We start from the raw sequence: 16,249 nt of genomic DNA, 5'->3' as shown, positions 1-16,249 counted from the left end.
TCTTTAATCACCACAACAGTTTTCAGCTGTGCTAACCTAATTGCAAAAGGGTTTTCTAATGATCAATTAGCCTTTTAAAATTATAAACTTTTTACCTAACACAATGTGCCATTGGAACACAGGAGTTATGGCTGCTGATAATGGGCCTCTGTAAGCCTATGTAGATATTCCATTAAAAAAATCAGCCGTTTCCAGCTACAATAGTCATTTACAAAATTAGCAATGTCTACACGGTTTTTCTGATCAATTTGATGTTATTTTAGTGAACAAAAAATGTGCTTTTCTTTCAAAAACAAGGACATTTCTAAGTGACCCCAAACTTTTGAACGGTAGTGTGCAGTCGTGGCCAAAAGTTTTCAGAATGACACAAATATTAATTGTCACACTGTTTGCTGCTTCAGTGTCTTCGGATATTTTTGTCAGATGTTACTATGGAATACTGAAGTATAATTACAAGCTTTTCATTCGTGTCATTGGCTTTTATTGACAATTACATGAAGTTGATGCAAAGAGTCAATATTTGCAGCGTTGACCCTTCTTTTTCAAGACCTCTGCAATCCGCCCTGGCATGCTGTCAATTAACTTCTGGGCCACATCCTGACTGATGGCAGCCCATTTTTGCATAATCAATGCTTGGAGTTTGTCAGAATTTGTGGGGTTTTGTTTGTCTACCTGCCTCTTGAGGATTGACCACAAGTTCTCAATGGGATTAAGGTCTGGGGAGTTTCCTGGCCATGGACCCAAAATATCGATGTTTTGTTCCCCGAGCCACTTAGTTATCACTTTTGTCTAATGGCAAGGTGTTCCACCATGCTGGGAAAGGCATTGTTCGTCACCAAACTGTTCCTGGATGGTTGGGAGAAGTTGCTCTCTGAGGATGTGTTGTTATCATTCTTTATTCATGGCTGTGTTCTTAGGTAAAATTGTGAGTGAGCCCACTCCCTTGGCTGAGAAGCAACCCCACACATGAATGGTCTCAGGATGCTTTACTGTTGGCATGACACAGGACTGTTGGTAGTGCTCACCTTGTCTTCTCCGGACAAGCTTTTTTCCAGATGCCCCAAACAATCGGAAAGGGGATTCATCAGAGAAAATGACTTTACCCCAGTCCTCAGTAGTCCAATCCCTGTACCTTTTGTAGAATATCAGTCTGTCCCTGATGTTTTTCCTGGAGAGAAGGGGCTTCTTTGCTGCCCTTCTTGACACCAGGCCATCCTACAAAAGTCTTCGCCTCACTGTGCGTGCAGATGCACTCACACCTTCCTGCTGCCATTCCTGAGCAAGCTCTATACTGGTGGTGCCCCGATCCCGCAGCTGAATCAACTTTAGGAGACGGTCCTGGCGCTTGCTGGACTTTCTTGGGCGCCCTGAAGCCTTCTTCACAACAATTGAACCGCTCTCCTTGAAGTTCTTGATGATCCGATAAATGGTTGATTTAGGTGCAATCTTACTGGCAGCAATATCCTTGCCTATGAAGCCCTTTTTGTGCAAAGCAATGATGACGGCACGTGTCTCCTTGCAGGTGTCATGACGTTGGCCTGGGGGGTAGGTTTGTGACAGTCATAAATACCTCTTCCCCCCTTTTCCTCTCTCTACCCTACTGAGGTTACATTTGCAAAACCCTTGGTTAACATAGAGATTCTGGGAACATCAGTAGGTGGGGGGAAATGAACTATATTCTGGCATTTCGTTGTTGCCGCGTGTTCCGGTTAAAACATTGTCAAAAAATGCCGCAAAGGATTTGAACATAATAATAATACGTTATAAGTAAAACCTTTCCCTTGCCAAGGGAATCCTATGTGCTGCATTTTCAGGCACAGAGGAGGGTTTAGCTTACATGATAAAGCTAACAAGGGAAAATAGCCATTTTGTTTTCTTGTGCTACATTGAAATTGCTCCGCCTTGCGGAACGGAAGTCCCGGCCGTGAAATCATTGACCGCTGGCGTGTGCCCTAATATATTCGTTCATGAAGAATTATTCAGGTCACACGCAAGTCATTACTTATGATATCCATAGGGATATCAATGTCTTATCCAATTGAACTAATACGTGTAAATCTGGCAATTTACATTCTGAAATAGATATTTTAAATAATATCCAAATTGATGAGTTTTCTAAATAAGACATTGTAAACTTTTTCCAAACTAACCTAGATGAAGCAACTTCTCAGGTTAATTAAAGTGTAATTCCCAAATAGCCTATACAGGTCTGATTTATCATTAAATTGATAAATCAGTCAAATTTGTTTTTTTGTGAAACCATTCAGTAATCCAGTACTGACAGAAGCCCCGCCCAGCGGGAATCACATGTGGTTTCGGCGTTAGGGAGAAGTGCCACAGTGTTGAATGTTCCCAACATTTGATCTACTGTTTACACTTATGATATCCAATCAATGGAGATTGTATGGATTATCGTCTCATTCAATTTAATATGTTCAATTGTTGAACATAACTTAATGTTCTTCCAATCAAATGCGACACTTTTAAACTTCTCATATTAACCTAGATGAAGAAACTTCTCAGGGTAATTAAAGTTTAATACCCAGATAGCCTACCCAGGTAGGATTAATCATTGGCATGATTAATTAATTAAATTTGCTTTTGCAAATTCATTCACGTCCAACTTCCACATTACTGATGGTTAGTCAACATCTATAAATAGATTAAACCTGTCTTTGCAGCTTCCATTGAATTCCAAACCCAAACTTTGAAAAGAAAATAGGAACATTTTTCCTCTAAATTTTTGTAATAATGTGCAAGCTATCAAAGGAGGTGGTCACCACTCCTCCGCTAATTAGTGAACCTCCACCCATAAAAGGATTGATCTCTGACCTCAGCAGCGATACCAACCCTATTTATGCCATTAGCGAAAAAACTGCCGAAATTGCGAACACTCTCCAAAATCAACCTTCAAACACAGGCTTTGTGACGGTTCTCCCCACTTTTACACTGATGTATCGCAATAAAAATGTGCCATTGGTCCAATACCACAGTGCACAGCTGAAGCACATGCCAGACATGGCTAACATGAGGGGACGGGTGGAGAGAACTGAGCAACTATTGACAAAAGCAGGAAATGAAAACATTCTCCAAGTCGAGGAACTGCATTTGAAATCTGAACAATTAAAAGTAATTGCAAATACTTATGATGATGAACGAGCACAAACTCTTCAACAAAATCGTTGTCTCCAGGAACAACTCGATTTAGCCAAAACTAAATATGATGTAGTCCACTCCAAACTAGATACATCTGTTGAGTTATCTACAAACAGGAGTGCGCAACTTAATAACATGCAGGCAGTTTTGTTGAACGTTACTCAGAGTAACACGGTTCTACTTAAAATTCTGCAGACCAAAGACAATCAATTGATGAACACAATGACTAAGTTGGATGACAAATCAGCAGAACTCATTGAAGTCGCTGACTTTTTAATTGCCTCCATTAAGTGTCCCTCAGTCTTCTCCTCTTGGCCATTCAGTACTGAGTAATATGGCACCTCTTGGCCAACAAAGCCAAAGCTTGGCTTCTCCTCTTGGCCTTTCGGCCCCACTTTCCCCATTGGATGAAGCCAACCCTCTCCACCCGCTTGACGCGGAATACCTTGACAAACTCGTCAAGAATTTCCCCACCTTTGACCCCGTTCCAGGTCAGCCAAACGATACTGAGACGTTCCTAGCTGACATAGAGGACGCGTTGGATGGCTACCCGAACGCTACGGGTGCTGACAGGGTTTACCTGTTGAAGCGAACGTATAATAGACACGTGACCAGGTTCATTTGCCTACAACAGCAACACGTGCTAAATGACTACGCTGAACTTGCCACAGCTTTGAAATTAGAATTCAGTGGTTCTGCGACTTGCAAACACGATAGCTCACTGGCTAACACGGTCAAACAAGCTTGGAACGAACACCCACTATCATAGGCTTCGTTCAGCTTACTTTGGCCTACTCACTGAAACAGGCATGGAAGACCTGTTACCATTTAAACAAATGTTTCTGTCAAACATGTATCCTACCTTCATCAAATCAAATCAAATTTATTTATATAGCCCTTCGTACATCAGCTGATATCTCAAAGTGCTGTACAGAAACCCAGCCTAAAACCCCAAACAGCAAGCAATGCAGGTGTAGAAGCACGGTGGCTAGGAAAAACTCCCTAGAAAGGCCAAAACCTAGGAAGAAACCTAGAGAGGAACCAGGCTATGTGGGGTGGCCAGTCCTCTTCTGGCTGTGCCGGGTGGAGATTATAACAGAACATGGCCAAGATGTTCAAATGTTCATAAATGACCAGCATGGTCGAATAATAATAAGGCAGAACAGTTGAAACAAGAGCAGCAGCACAGTCAGGTGGACTGGGGACAGCAAGGAGTCATCATGTCAGGTAGTCCTGGGGCATGGTCCTAGGGCTCAGGTCCTCAGAGAGAGAGAAAGAAAGAGAGAATTAGAGAGAGCATATGTGGGATGGCCAGTTCTCTTCTGGCTGTGCCGGGTGGAGATTATAACAGAACATGGCCAAGATGTTCAAATGTTCATAAATGACCAGCAGGGTCGAATAATAATAAGGCAGAACAGTTACCTGTCATCATTACCTACTTGGGCCCTGCCGCCCACGTTGGCTTGCCTATCTTACAACTCAGAGAGCTTGCAAGCACAGCTTTTGAGGCATCATAAGCTCGCAAAGCTAAGAGCACTGACCACTCGGTTTTGAAGTTTGACCAGGAGCACTCACTCCAGTTAGAGGGTGCATTATCAGGTATTGGAGCGTTAAGAGATGACGCACAACAACAGTTTCTACCACAAAACTATGATTCCAATAACCTCCGCAGTCGAAATAACTGTAAAGTACGTCGCCATCAAAACGACTACCGCTACAATCGACCTGTTCACTACGTTCCTGCACCCAACCCACACAAAGTGTCAGAGCATAAGGGTAACAAAGTTGAAGGATGTTCAAAACGAAGACCAATGTTCTCCAGAAGTTCCACTACGTGAAGCCCTAAAGCGAGAAACATTTGAGAAAAGGGTAAAAGATAAGCACAAGGACTAGACGGGGAATTACCGGACACCAGATCCGCAGGAATTAACAGCTATAGCAAGGGCGTTAAAATTCAAATCTCTCCCGCTCCCGCTCTCACTCGAGACCCTATCCAGGGCCCGCTTGATCAAGAAACAAGCCCACGGGCTTTGTCTATAGACTCTGATACAAAAGTTGCGAAGAAAAAGGTCAAATGCTTCGTTAAAGCCAAGCCCACTCAAAATTGCAAAAGTCGATCTGCTTCCACCTTGAACAGAATTGACACATCACGTCGTTGTGAACGACCACTCCACTTTGTGGGGAATATATCCACTAAACACGAATCGAAACGCCCATACCTGGAAACAGTCCTGGAGGAGTGCTTAACTTGTCATGCGCTAATTGATTCGGGTGCGACAATATCACTCATCTCTCAAACATTGTTCGATGATCTCAAAAGAGCTTTGAAGCCAACTAAACATTGGTTAAAAGTGGAACGATGCGACACTACACTTTGAGGGGTCCCTCAGACTACCTCGCCTGTCACATTGAGAGTCAGGCTGAAACTACACTTCAAGGACGTATCGCTCGTTCACCCTGTGTATGTTACCATGTTTGAAAATGTAATTATTTGTGATGGGATGAAATGTGATTTTAGCTTCTAAAATGTGTGATTTGGGTTTTCATAAGATAGGGCTCTACTCAATCAGTGGCCCGCCCCTGTGAAGGGACATGGGCTATAAATCTTTTCAAACACGCCCTCCTCTCCCTTCCTATATAAGCCCTTGATGACAATATAACCTCCCGTTCCGTGGACTTGAGGACGACGGTCCTATGTCAGAATGGTTCAGACAATAACTACAGAACGAAGCCGACATCAGCGTGAGCTTTGGTTGCGAATGGTATGAACTTTGAACTCTTATTCACTACAGAAGTGATACCTCCTAGCCGTTGAGGTAGCAACAGCAGATGCAACGAGGGTTAGGAAGGAACAGACAGAGTATCCCGTCTATCACCCAACGACGTTACTACAACGTATCCAGAGACATTCTTCAAAGAACTCAGTTTGGCAACACGGCCTTCCATCTACCACCAACCTACCAAAGCGCAGCTCAGAGTAAATATTTAGAATGCATCAGATACTGTATTTACGATAGCACAGCTTCTCCCTGTGTCCCTTAGTCTTCCCGCTCTTTCACTCAAACCCAGCCCTTTTCCTTTGTGTAACAAGCTGTCATATCTGTTCCGCCCGCTAGGGACGTTTTCCTTTATGACGTAATTTGTAATCAAGTTATGATTTAATTATGTGCATGTGTAATTCTGTGTGATTAGTTAGGTATTTAGTAAATAAATAATTAAACCCAATTTTGTATTGCTGATTCAAATTGTTAGCCAGGGTTCGGTTTACAACTTTCAGATGAGACTGAATTAAGATGACGATTAATATTGACTGCTATTGATGTAAAATATTACTCGGTCTTTAAGAGTTTATTCGGAAGATAACAGCTCTAGAAATATTATTTTGTGGTGCCCGACTCTCTAGTTAATTACATTTACATGATTAGCTCAATCAGGTAATATTAATTACGGATAAATTATTTTATAGAATAGCATGTCATATCACTTAATCCGGCATAGCCAAAGACACGACACAGGTAACCATGATTGACAGAGGAAGAGCAATGATTCCAAGCACCACCCTCCTTTTGAAGCTTCCAGTCTGTTATTCGAACTCAATCACCATGACAGAGTGATCTCCAGCATTGTCCTCGTCAACACTCACACCTGTGTTAACGAGAGAATCACTGACATGATGTCAGCTGGTCCTTTTGTGGCAGGGCTGAAATGCAGTGGAAATGTTTTTTGGCGATTCAGTTCATTTGCATGGCAAAGAGGGACTTTGCAATGAATTGCAATTCATCTGATCACTCTTCATAACATGGAGCATATGCAAATTGCCATCATACAAACTGAGGCAGCAGACTTTGTGAAAATTACTGTAATATTTGTGTCATTCTCAAAACTTTTGGGCATGACTGTATATTAAAAGAAAGAGTTAAACTTTTCGACACGTTTCCATTGACACCACATGCTGACTTCCATTCTATTCCATTAACACCACTAAATGCTGTCTTCCATTCACATCCATTGACACCACATGCTGACTTCCATTCACTTCCATTAACACCACGACATGCTGACTTCCATTCACATCCATTGACACCACATGTTGACTTCCATTCACTTCCATTGACACCACCACACGCTGACTTCCATTCACTTCCATTGACACCACCACACGCTGACTTCCATTCACTTCCATTGACACCACACGATCACTTATCCAAAACTAGAGCAGAAAGTTAGTCATTTTATTGTGGACATGTGAACTAATTTATATGGGACAGAACAAAAGGTTGAGAGTGACGTTGAGACCATTATTGGAGTGATTCTGACAGTGCTGGTCCATTAAGGTCTAAATTCTTTCTTGGAATGCATGAGAGAATTAGAATCAGTATAGGGCATTATGGGCAAACGTACTTAGGAACAAATGAGGGCACAATCATGGTGATGTGAATACGGCTTACATGTTATATACTGTCAAATCAATACTCCTACGGAAAACAGGGGTAAGAATTATCCAAGTTGGCCGAAAGAGACCAGATAGAGAAACACAATAAACACACTCACATACCTTTGAAATTGAAACTAGTGTACCAACACTTACCACCGGTGCTTGTGATCTATGCTTGAAACGATGTGGTCAGTGGTCTCATTCAAACTAGAAGGCAGTCTCATTCGAACTAGGAGGTCTGTTAGCAATACCATGGTAAAAGTGTAATGATTATAAATACTAAGGGTCATTAAGGAGGCGTCGGTGCCAATGCTGTCGATATGCAGCATATCAATCATGTTGATTGATCATCTCTGGCTCCAGTGACATCAGTTTTATGGCCTTAGAGACAGGAGTCTGTGTTTCACAATGCCATCCAATTAGAGCTGTCCATTCATCATCAGGCTGGAGAATCATTATTAATTGAGCAGAGGGTTAGCTGCCACTCCATTGCGGAGAAGAGTGGAGAGAGTGGAGAAGTGGAGAAGAGGAATTCCACAGCTTCTGGAGCTCAGGGCGGTTGGTTGTTCACACTATGGCTAGATGGGGAGAATAAGGGAGGCTATACATGGACTTGCACTGGACTCCAGTACGCTAACCAGATTTACTACGTTTGCACTTGTTTGTTTTTGTTGCAGTTTCAGAATATGTTGCCATTTCAGACTGTTTTAAATGTGTATGCATTGTTGCAGACTGTTTTGATGAGTTTGCAGAAGGAGCGTCTTCTATAACTCCTGTGTTAACTCCTGGCTTACCTTCGTTGCCTGTAGATGGTCCGTCTGGCTTGGTGATGCCTGTGCTCTTTTTCCGTCTGTGTCTCTTGCGGTTGGCGTGAGGCGAGGGGGGGAGCTCCTGCTTGGGACTGGTGGCACTGCCCACCCCAGAGCTGCAGGTCAGGGGCTCGGCCATCCCATTGGCTGGAGAAAGAGGGAAACACTGATCAGTAAAAGATATCACGATCAACTGTACTTTTTGACATGCTATGTACAAGATGTTAAATACTGAGTAAACACACACAGAAACATATTACATTTGCAAGTTTAGAAGGGAAAGACAGAAGGATATGAATCATGAGATACTGACTAGTGATGATGTACCATATTTTAAAAACACCATACAGTGGTAATTCATACCCTGATACCAACTAAATGAATGCAAAGTAATCGCAATAAAAAAGATGCCATCCCAAAACTGAGATACTAGCGGTCCAAAAGTATCTGTACTGCTGTGGCTTTAGAGCGGACGAAGGAAGAACAGACAGGTATGGGGGCAGCTCAGCTAACAAATGGTTAGTTAGGTTAGCCTCAGGCCAAGCTCTCTAGACGACTGTCAGTGAGTGACAAGGGGCTAAGAGCCGGCTTTGTTTCTGGTTGCCTAAGTGATTTTATAAATGTGATATTTAACCTGCACCACAGTTGGGCAAAGAGGAGATAGAGGGCTGAAAAGATGGAGGAATGGGTACGGGTGGGGGGGTCAACTTGCCATCTTTCTGGTTTCCTGACATTTTACATCACTTTCCCTCTCCCCCTCAGGATGCCATTATGAATCTGGGGAGAGGAGAGATGGGGGCCCAGGAGCCTTGGGGGCCGAGGAGAGGCAGCGATGGCCAGTCCATGGGCCCCATATTGCTCTCCTTCTGCCACCCCGTGTGGAGAGCAGGCAGCCTCCTCCATTGTCTCCCATCAAAAGTTCATTGTAGTGTGGCAAACTCCATTCATTTTCCTCTCCCTCCGCACCGTCCCAGCCCCAGGCACCAGGAGCGGAGGGCGGTAGGACAAGAAGAAAGGGGGCTCGTATCAGGGATTATTGCCGTTGTCGTTGCACATACTCTAATGCCGCCACTGTCGCTGGCTGTGCCATTAGCTACTAGTGTACAACATCAGTTGTTAGGCCTAATTTGGTCATTACCTTACGGGAGATGGGGCTATGTTGGAGGGAGGAGTGGGATGTGGGATGGGCTCAGCAGGAGGTGGAGGATGCTTAAGTGGAGGAGACTGGAGCTCTTTAAAGGCCCCAGGCAGCCTGGTTCGAGCGTGGGCATAAAAATATAGGAGCCAACACACTATAGGCATACATTCGTTGAGATTCTTTTTGATGTCACTGAGTAAGATACATCAAGAATCTCACTCAATACAGCCAGTACATCTGTTAATGTGGTATGTATAAATGCTGTTGGATTTATCAGAACAACATTTTAATTTAGATTTTTAAAAGGAACTATACATATTTTGTACACTCGTAGTGGAATGCATATGTTTATCTTATTTCACATGAATAACCAGGTTTTCATCTAACCATTTCATGTGGATGAATTATCTGACGCATAAAAAAAACTCACGACATTGAAACCGCAAATTTGTCAGTAAAATGTCCTAATGTCGATAAAACAAAATACGCTAGACTGGGTGATCATATTTTAGTCTGTAAAATAGATTGTGACAATTCCGGTGGAAACGCATTTATGCGTAAAAATTGACATAATAACCGTCATGTCAAAGTAAACTTGGAGGCACGCAATGATAAGTTACGTTCTACTACCACCACGACGTGGAAAAACATGCTGAGTTTATAGGCAGATGAAAACTTAACTTATGGTGGTTAAGTGCATGGTGATGAGCTTCAAGCAATTTCCCCCAAAATATCCAGGGTATTATTTAAATGCTTGGCTGCCAATTATCAAATAAAAATGATATTGCGCTTATCCATATGTCATCATATAATCTACCCTGTCCACTTTATCAGCGAACGGTTGTCTAGAGAGCATGCACCAAGATGAGATTGGGCAAATATGCCATCTATCGCAACAGATTTTGTGACAAAACTATCGGTAGAGTTGAAAATACGATGGAAACACATTAGCTCGTTTTGTTATTCAGTACATGGAAACCTAAGTGTACAAGTGCTTTATGTCCACTATGTCATCACACACAGCTTTTATCAGCAACAAGTAAGTTTGATGGAAACAACACTGGTGGTAAACATTTGCATATGTTTTCACTCTGCAGATTTTTGAATATTCGCATGCAAATTGTTGTCAAAATGGATGCAAACCCAGCTATTAACAGTCAAATGTGGACAAATTTATATAGGAGATACAACAAAAAGGCTATTGATTATAGAAACTTAATGGGCGCCTCAAGATCAATAAGCATATAGTGAATTTGTGATGCTTAGTACTGGCCAGCCTACCAGAACCCCAGTTCCCTCCCTCCTTCTCTCCTCTCCTCACCGGTTGGTTTTGAATGGCAGCACAGAGGCAGAGCCACACATGTAGCCGTGGCGTGGCGTGTCGGGGCGTCTGTTTCAATTTCCCTGCTTCTCCCACAAAAGCCCCCGAGACCAGTCATTAGCTGGGTGCAGACAGCTGGGGGCAAAGGGGCCCACAGAGTACCTTCTCCCCTCCCCCTTCTACACCCCCCCCCCCCCCCTCCCTCTTTACCTCTACTCCAGTGTCTGTCCCGCCAGCACAGCTCTGTATGACAGCTCGGAGCGGAGGAGAAGGGTACGGAGAGGGGTCCCGAACTCTCCAACCTTGTCCCCCTCTCGACGATGACAGGCAGCATTTCTTTAATGTGGCTTGAGGTGAGAGTGGAGGGCTCCCCTTTGGGGGCACGTCGTGTCATAAACACTTCTAATTATCAATTTTCTGCCCCTAATGTTGTGGAACATGACCCATGATCCTCTGCTCCGCCTGCACCCAAAACATGGGTCGTATACATTAGGGCACACCGTAGCAAGACGTTCTGCAACAGAAAATGAATATGAAGGTTTCTTGTTGGACATATTCAGCTAGTCCCTCCATGTTTCTATCAGTTTGCTTCCGCTTGGTGGCTAATTAATAAGACTAGTGTGAAGAGAAGACATACTGTACCTTCTTTTTTATTTTTCTGTGGCTCAGACTTGTCATCGCTATTTTCTTTTCTAACACTGACTGAGTAGGTGAAAGATGGTAACTGCCAAAGTGGAATGAACATTGTGAATAAACCAGACTATATCTGTTAAGCTATTGTACATCGAAAGTACCTCTACATCTATAGTGAAGCTAAAGTAACTCCTTACCATTGGAGTCATGCAGTAGCATTACAAAATAATATAACACCATTTGGTAATTGTGTGTAGATACACTACATGACCAAAAGTATGTGGACACCTGCTCGTTGAACAACTCATTAAAAATCATGGCCATTAATAAGGAGTTGGTCCCCCCTTTGCTGCTATAACAGCCTCCACTCTTCTGGAAAGGCTTTCCACTAGATGTTGGAACATTGCTGTGGGGACCTGCTTCCATTCAGCCACAAGAGCATTAGTGAGGTCAGGCACTGATGTTGGGCGATTAGGCCTGGCTCACAGTCTACGTTCCAATTAATCTCAAAGGTGTTCAATGGGGTTGAGGTCAGGGCTCTGTGCAGGACAGTCAAGTTCTACTACACTGATCTTGACAAACCATTTATCTATGGCCCTCGCTATGGACCTTGCTATCTTACTGGAACTAAGGGGCCTAGCCCGAACCATGAAAAGCAGTCCCAGACCATTATTCCTCCTCCGCCAAACTTTACAATTGGCACTATGTATTGGGGCAGGTAGCGTTCTCCTGGTATCCACCAGATTCGTCCATCGGACTGCCTGATGGTGAAGCGTGATTCATCACTCCAAAGAACGCGTTTCCACTACTCAAGAGTCCAATGGTGGTGAGCTTTACACCACACCAGCCGACACTTGGCATTGCGCATGGTGATCTTAGGCTTGCGTGCGGTTGCTTGGTCATGTAGTGTATCTACACACAATTACCAACCCATTTCATGAAGCTCCCAACGAACAGTTATTGTGCCGACGTTGCTTCCAGAGATAGTTTGGAACTCAGTAGTGAGTGCTGCAACCGAGGACAGTCAATTTTTACACTCTTCAGCACTCGGTGGTCCCATTCTGTAAGCTTGTGTTGCTTACCACTTTGCGGCTGAGCCGTTGTTGCTCCTAGACATTACCAGTTGACCGGGGCAGCTCTGGCAGGGCAGAAATTTGACGAACTGACTTGTTGGAAAGGTGTCATCCTATTTACGGTGCCACATTGAAAGTCACTGAGCTCCTCAATAAGGCCATTCTACTGCCCATGTTGGCTACAGAGATTGCATGGCTGTGTGCTTGATTTTAAACCCTTTAAATTAGTGGATCCGGCTATTTCAGCCACACCTGTTGCTGACAGATGTGGCTGAAATAGCCGGATCCACTAATTTAAAGGGTCCACATACTATTGTATATATAGTGTATATACTGAGTGTACAAAACATTAGGAACATCTTCCTAACATTGTGTTGCACCCCCGGTTGCCCTCAGAACAGCCTCAATTTGCCAGGGCATGGACTCTACAAGGTGTCGAAAGCAGTCCACAGGGATGCTGACCCATGTTGACTCCAATGCTTCCCACTGTTGTGTGAAGTTGACTGGATGTCCTTTGGGTGGTGGACCATTCTTGATATACACGGAAACGGTTGAGTGTGAAAAATCCAGCAGTGTAACAGTTCTTGACACACTCAAACTGGTGTACCAGGCACCTAATACCATCTTTTGGCTTTCTCATTCACCCTCTGAATGACACACATACACAATCCATGCCTCAAAAAAATCCTTCTTTAACCGGTCTCCTCCCCTTCATCTACACTGATTGAAGTGGATTTAACAAGTGACAGCAATAAGGGATCATATCTTTCACCTGGACAAAAGGAACACCTATGTGAGAATGCTGTTCATTGACTACAGCTCAGCGTTCAACACCATAGTGCCCATAAAGCTCATCCCTAAGCTAAGGACCCTGGGACAAAACACCTCCATCTGCAACTGTGTCCTGGACTTCCTGATGGGCCGCCCCCAGGTGGTAAGGGTAGGCAACAACACATCTGCCACGCTGATCCTCAACACGGGGGCCCCTCAGGGGTGCGTGCTTAGTCCCCTCCTGTACTCCCTGTTTACCCACGACTGCGTGGCCAAGCACGACTCCAACACCATCATTAAGTTTACTGACAACACAACAGTGGTAGGCCTGATCACTGACAATGATTAGACAGCATATAGGTAGGAGGTCATATAGGTAGAAGGTCAGAGACAACAATCTATCCCTCAACGTGAGCAAGACAAAGGAGCTAATTGTGGACTACAGGAAAAGGAGGTCCGAACACGCCCCCATTCACATCGACGGGGCTGTAGTGGAGCGGGTCGAGAGATTAAAGTTCCTTGGTGTCCACATCACCAACAAACTAACATGGTCCAAACACACCAAGACATTCATGAAGTGGGCACGACAACGCCTTTTCCACATCAGGAGACTGAAAAGATTTGGCATGGGTAGCCAGATTCTCAAAAAGTTCAACAGCTGCACCATCGAGAGCATCCTGACCGATTTCATCACCGCCTGGTATGGCAACTGCTCGGCATCCGACTGTAAGGTGCTACAGAGGGTAGTGCCTACTGCCCAGTACATCACTGTGGCCAAGCCTTCTGACATCCAGGACATATATACGGTGTCAGACGAAGGCAAAAAAATTGTCAAAGATTCCAGTCACCCAAGTCATAGAATGTTATCTCTGCTACCGCATGGCAAGCGGTACCGAAGCACCAAGTCCAAAAGGCTCCTTAACAGCTTCTACTCCAAGGCATAAGAGTGCTGAACAATTCATCAAATGGACACCCGGACTATTTACATTGACACTCCACCCTTTGTTTTTACACTGCTGCTACTCGCTGTTTATTATCTATGCATAATCACTTTACCCCTGTCTACATGTACAAATTACCTCGACTAACCTTTATCCCCGCACATTGACTCGGTACCGGTACCCCCTGTCTATAGCCTCATTATTGTTATTTTATTGTGTTACTTTTTATTTTATATAATTTTTTTTACTTTAGTTTATTTAGTAAATATTTTCTTAACCTCATTGTTGGTTAAAGGCTTGTAAGTAAGCATTTCAAGTTCTACACCTGATGTATTCAGTGCATATGGCAAATACAATTTGATTTGATTTATCATGGAAAGAGCAGGTGTTCCTAATGTTTTGTACACTCAATGTATATCTATTACTCACTGATAAGAGTCTGTTAAACCATGCATACACATCATTGAGCAACAATATCAGAGAGTCCCTGGCAGTGCACTAGTCATCCAACATAATCTAGTGTTGAATCATCTGAAGTGCACCTCAATTCAAAGCTATCCATATCTGATGGATCGCATCAGATTTCCCATAATAAAACCTAGGAGTAGATGCCACCAACTAGCTCTCTGTTTAAAATGGAGGCACTGTAGCTTACAGTTGTGAGCCGCTCAGCGAGTTCACTTTGGCATTATTAGCTACTGGTTATGAGGTGCTGTCGGGAGCGAGAGAGCGAGAGCGAGGTAGCGAGGGGCGGGAATGAAGCATGTTGAGAATCAGGAGTCTCTCTCTCCTCTTAGCTGAGTGCCATATAGCCTCTCCCAGTCTCTCCTCCTGGGCATGCAGGTACTGTGGAATAGGTATCAGGGCTAACCTGTGATTACAGTGTATTACACTCCCACCGGGGAAATTACAGTTTAAACATGCTGCATGATGAAGACTGTGCGCGAGACAAAGAGGGGGCTAATAGCTCGCTATCCATCGCAGCACTGAACTGCTAACAGCTTTCTGGCCCTGCCGCAAACCGGCAGCCTTCTCACAATGAGAATGAATGAGAGAGAGAGAGACACAGAGACAGAATGAGAGAGAGAGTTTTTCATTTAATTTCTAAATGCGTAATTCAAGAGGCTCTGGGTATGGGAGCACTGTGATTTCGCCGGCTAGGCCACTTGACACGGCAGCAGCTCACTGCCTGTCCTCAATCAACGGCATCGGCTGCAATTAATGGCAAAAATTAGAAACAATCACCGTCTCCCCCTTATTATCCTCAATTAGAGTGCACTAATCAAGGCCTGATCACGCTCTGCTGCTCTCTCCAAACTAAATGTCAAACTTCATTACGGACCCGGCGTGGAAATCAAACTCCCCATGTACCACGCTCTCCAGTACGCGACGGGAGGGCAGAGCAGAGTAGAGTTCCAGCAATACAGCAGAACACCCTGAGGTACAGAACAGGCTGGTCCTGCCTTCACTCACTGCCTCTGTGATGAAATACCTTCACTGGAGAAACATACTCTGATGGTGTATATACCTACAGGTAACTGCCAGAATAATGGAAACACTTCAGTAAATGAGGGACACAGTATATTGAAAGCAGGTGCTTCCACACAGGTGTGGTTCCGGAGTTAATTAAGCAATCATGCTTAGGGTCATGTATAAAAATGCTGGGCAGGCCATTATTTTAGCTATGCCCCCATAGGATGACAATGCCCCCATCGACAGGGCACAAGTGCTCACTGAATGGTTTGATGAGCATGAAAATGATGTAAACCATGGCCGTCTCAGTTACCAGATCTCAACAATAATTTAACACTTATTGGAGATTCTGGAGCAGGTTGGAGTTTTTTGTCAAGAATCTTGTTCTGGAGGCAGCTCTGCAGTGGTCATTAGCTGCCTCAGCCACAAAGTCAACCTAACCTTAACCTCACTGCTAACCCTAAAGCCTAACCCTAAGCAAATGTTTGTTTTCATCAAT

General features: G+C 43.9%; 1 protein-coding gene across 4 annotated transcripts in view; it reads right to left on the bottom strand.

The window, feature by feature from the left end:
• The window catches only part of LOC110530474 (arf-GAP with GTPase, ANK repeat and PH domain-containing protein 3), a 276,915-nt gene that overhangs the window by 43,449 nt on the left and 217,217 nt on the right, over positions 1-16,249 (bottom strand). For all 4 annotated transcript variants that reach the window (XM_036986120.1, XM_036986119.1, XM_036986118.1 and 1 more), the window contains exon 13: positions 8,386-8,547. In XM_036986120.1, coding sequence (XP_036842015.1) covers positions 8,386-8,547 — 162 coding nt within the window. The remainder of the gene's footprint in view (positions 1-8,385; positions 8,548-16,249) is intronic.

The sequence above is a fragment of the Oncorhynchus mykiss genome, chromosome 8 (genome assembly GCF_013265735.2).
Source record: "Oncorhynchus mykiss isolate Arlee chromosome 8, USDA_OmykA_1.1, whole genome shotgun sequence".
In the NCBI taxonomy this organism is placed as follows: domain Eukaryota; kingdom Metazoa; phylum Chordata; class Actinopteri; order Salmoniformes; family Salmonidae; genus Oncorhynchus; species Oncorhynchus mykiss.
The sequence above is the reverse complement of the archived record's forward strand: the minus strand, read 5'-3'. Positions and strand labels throughout refer to the sequence as shown.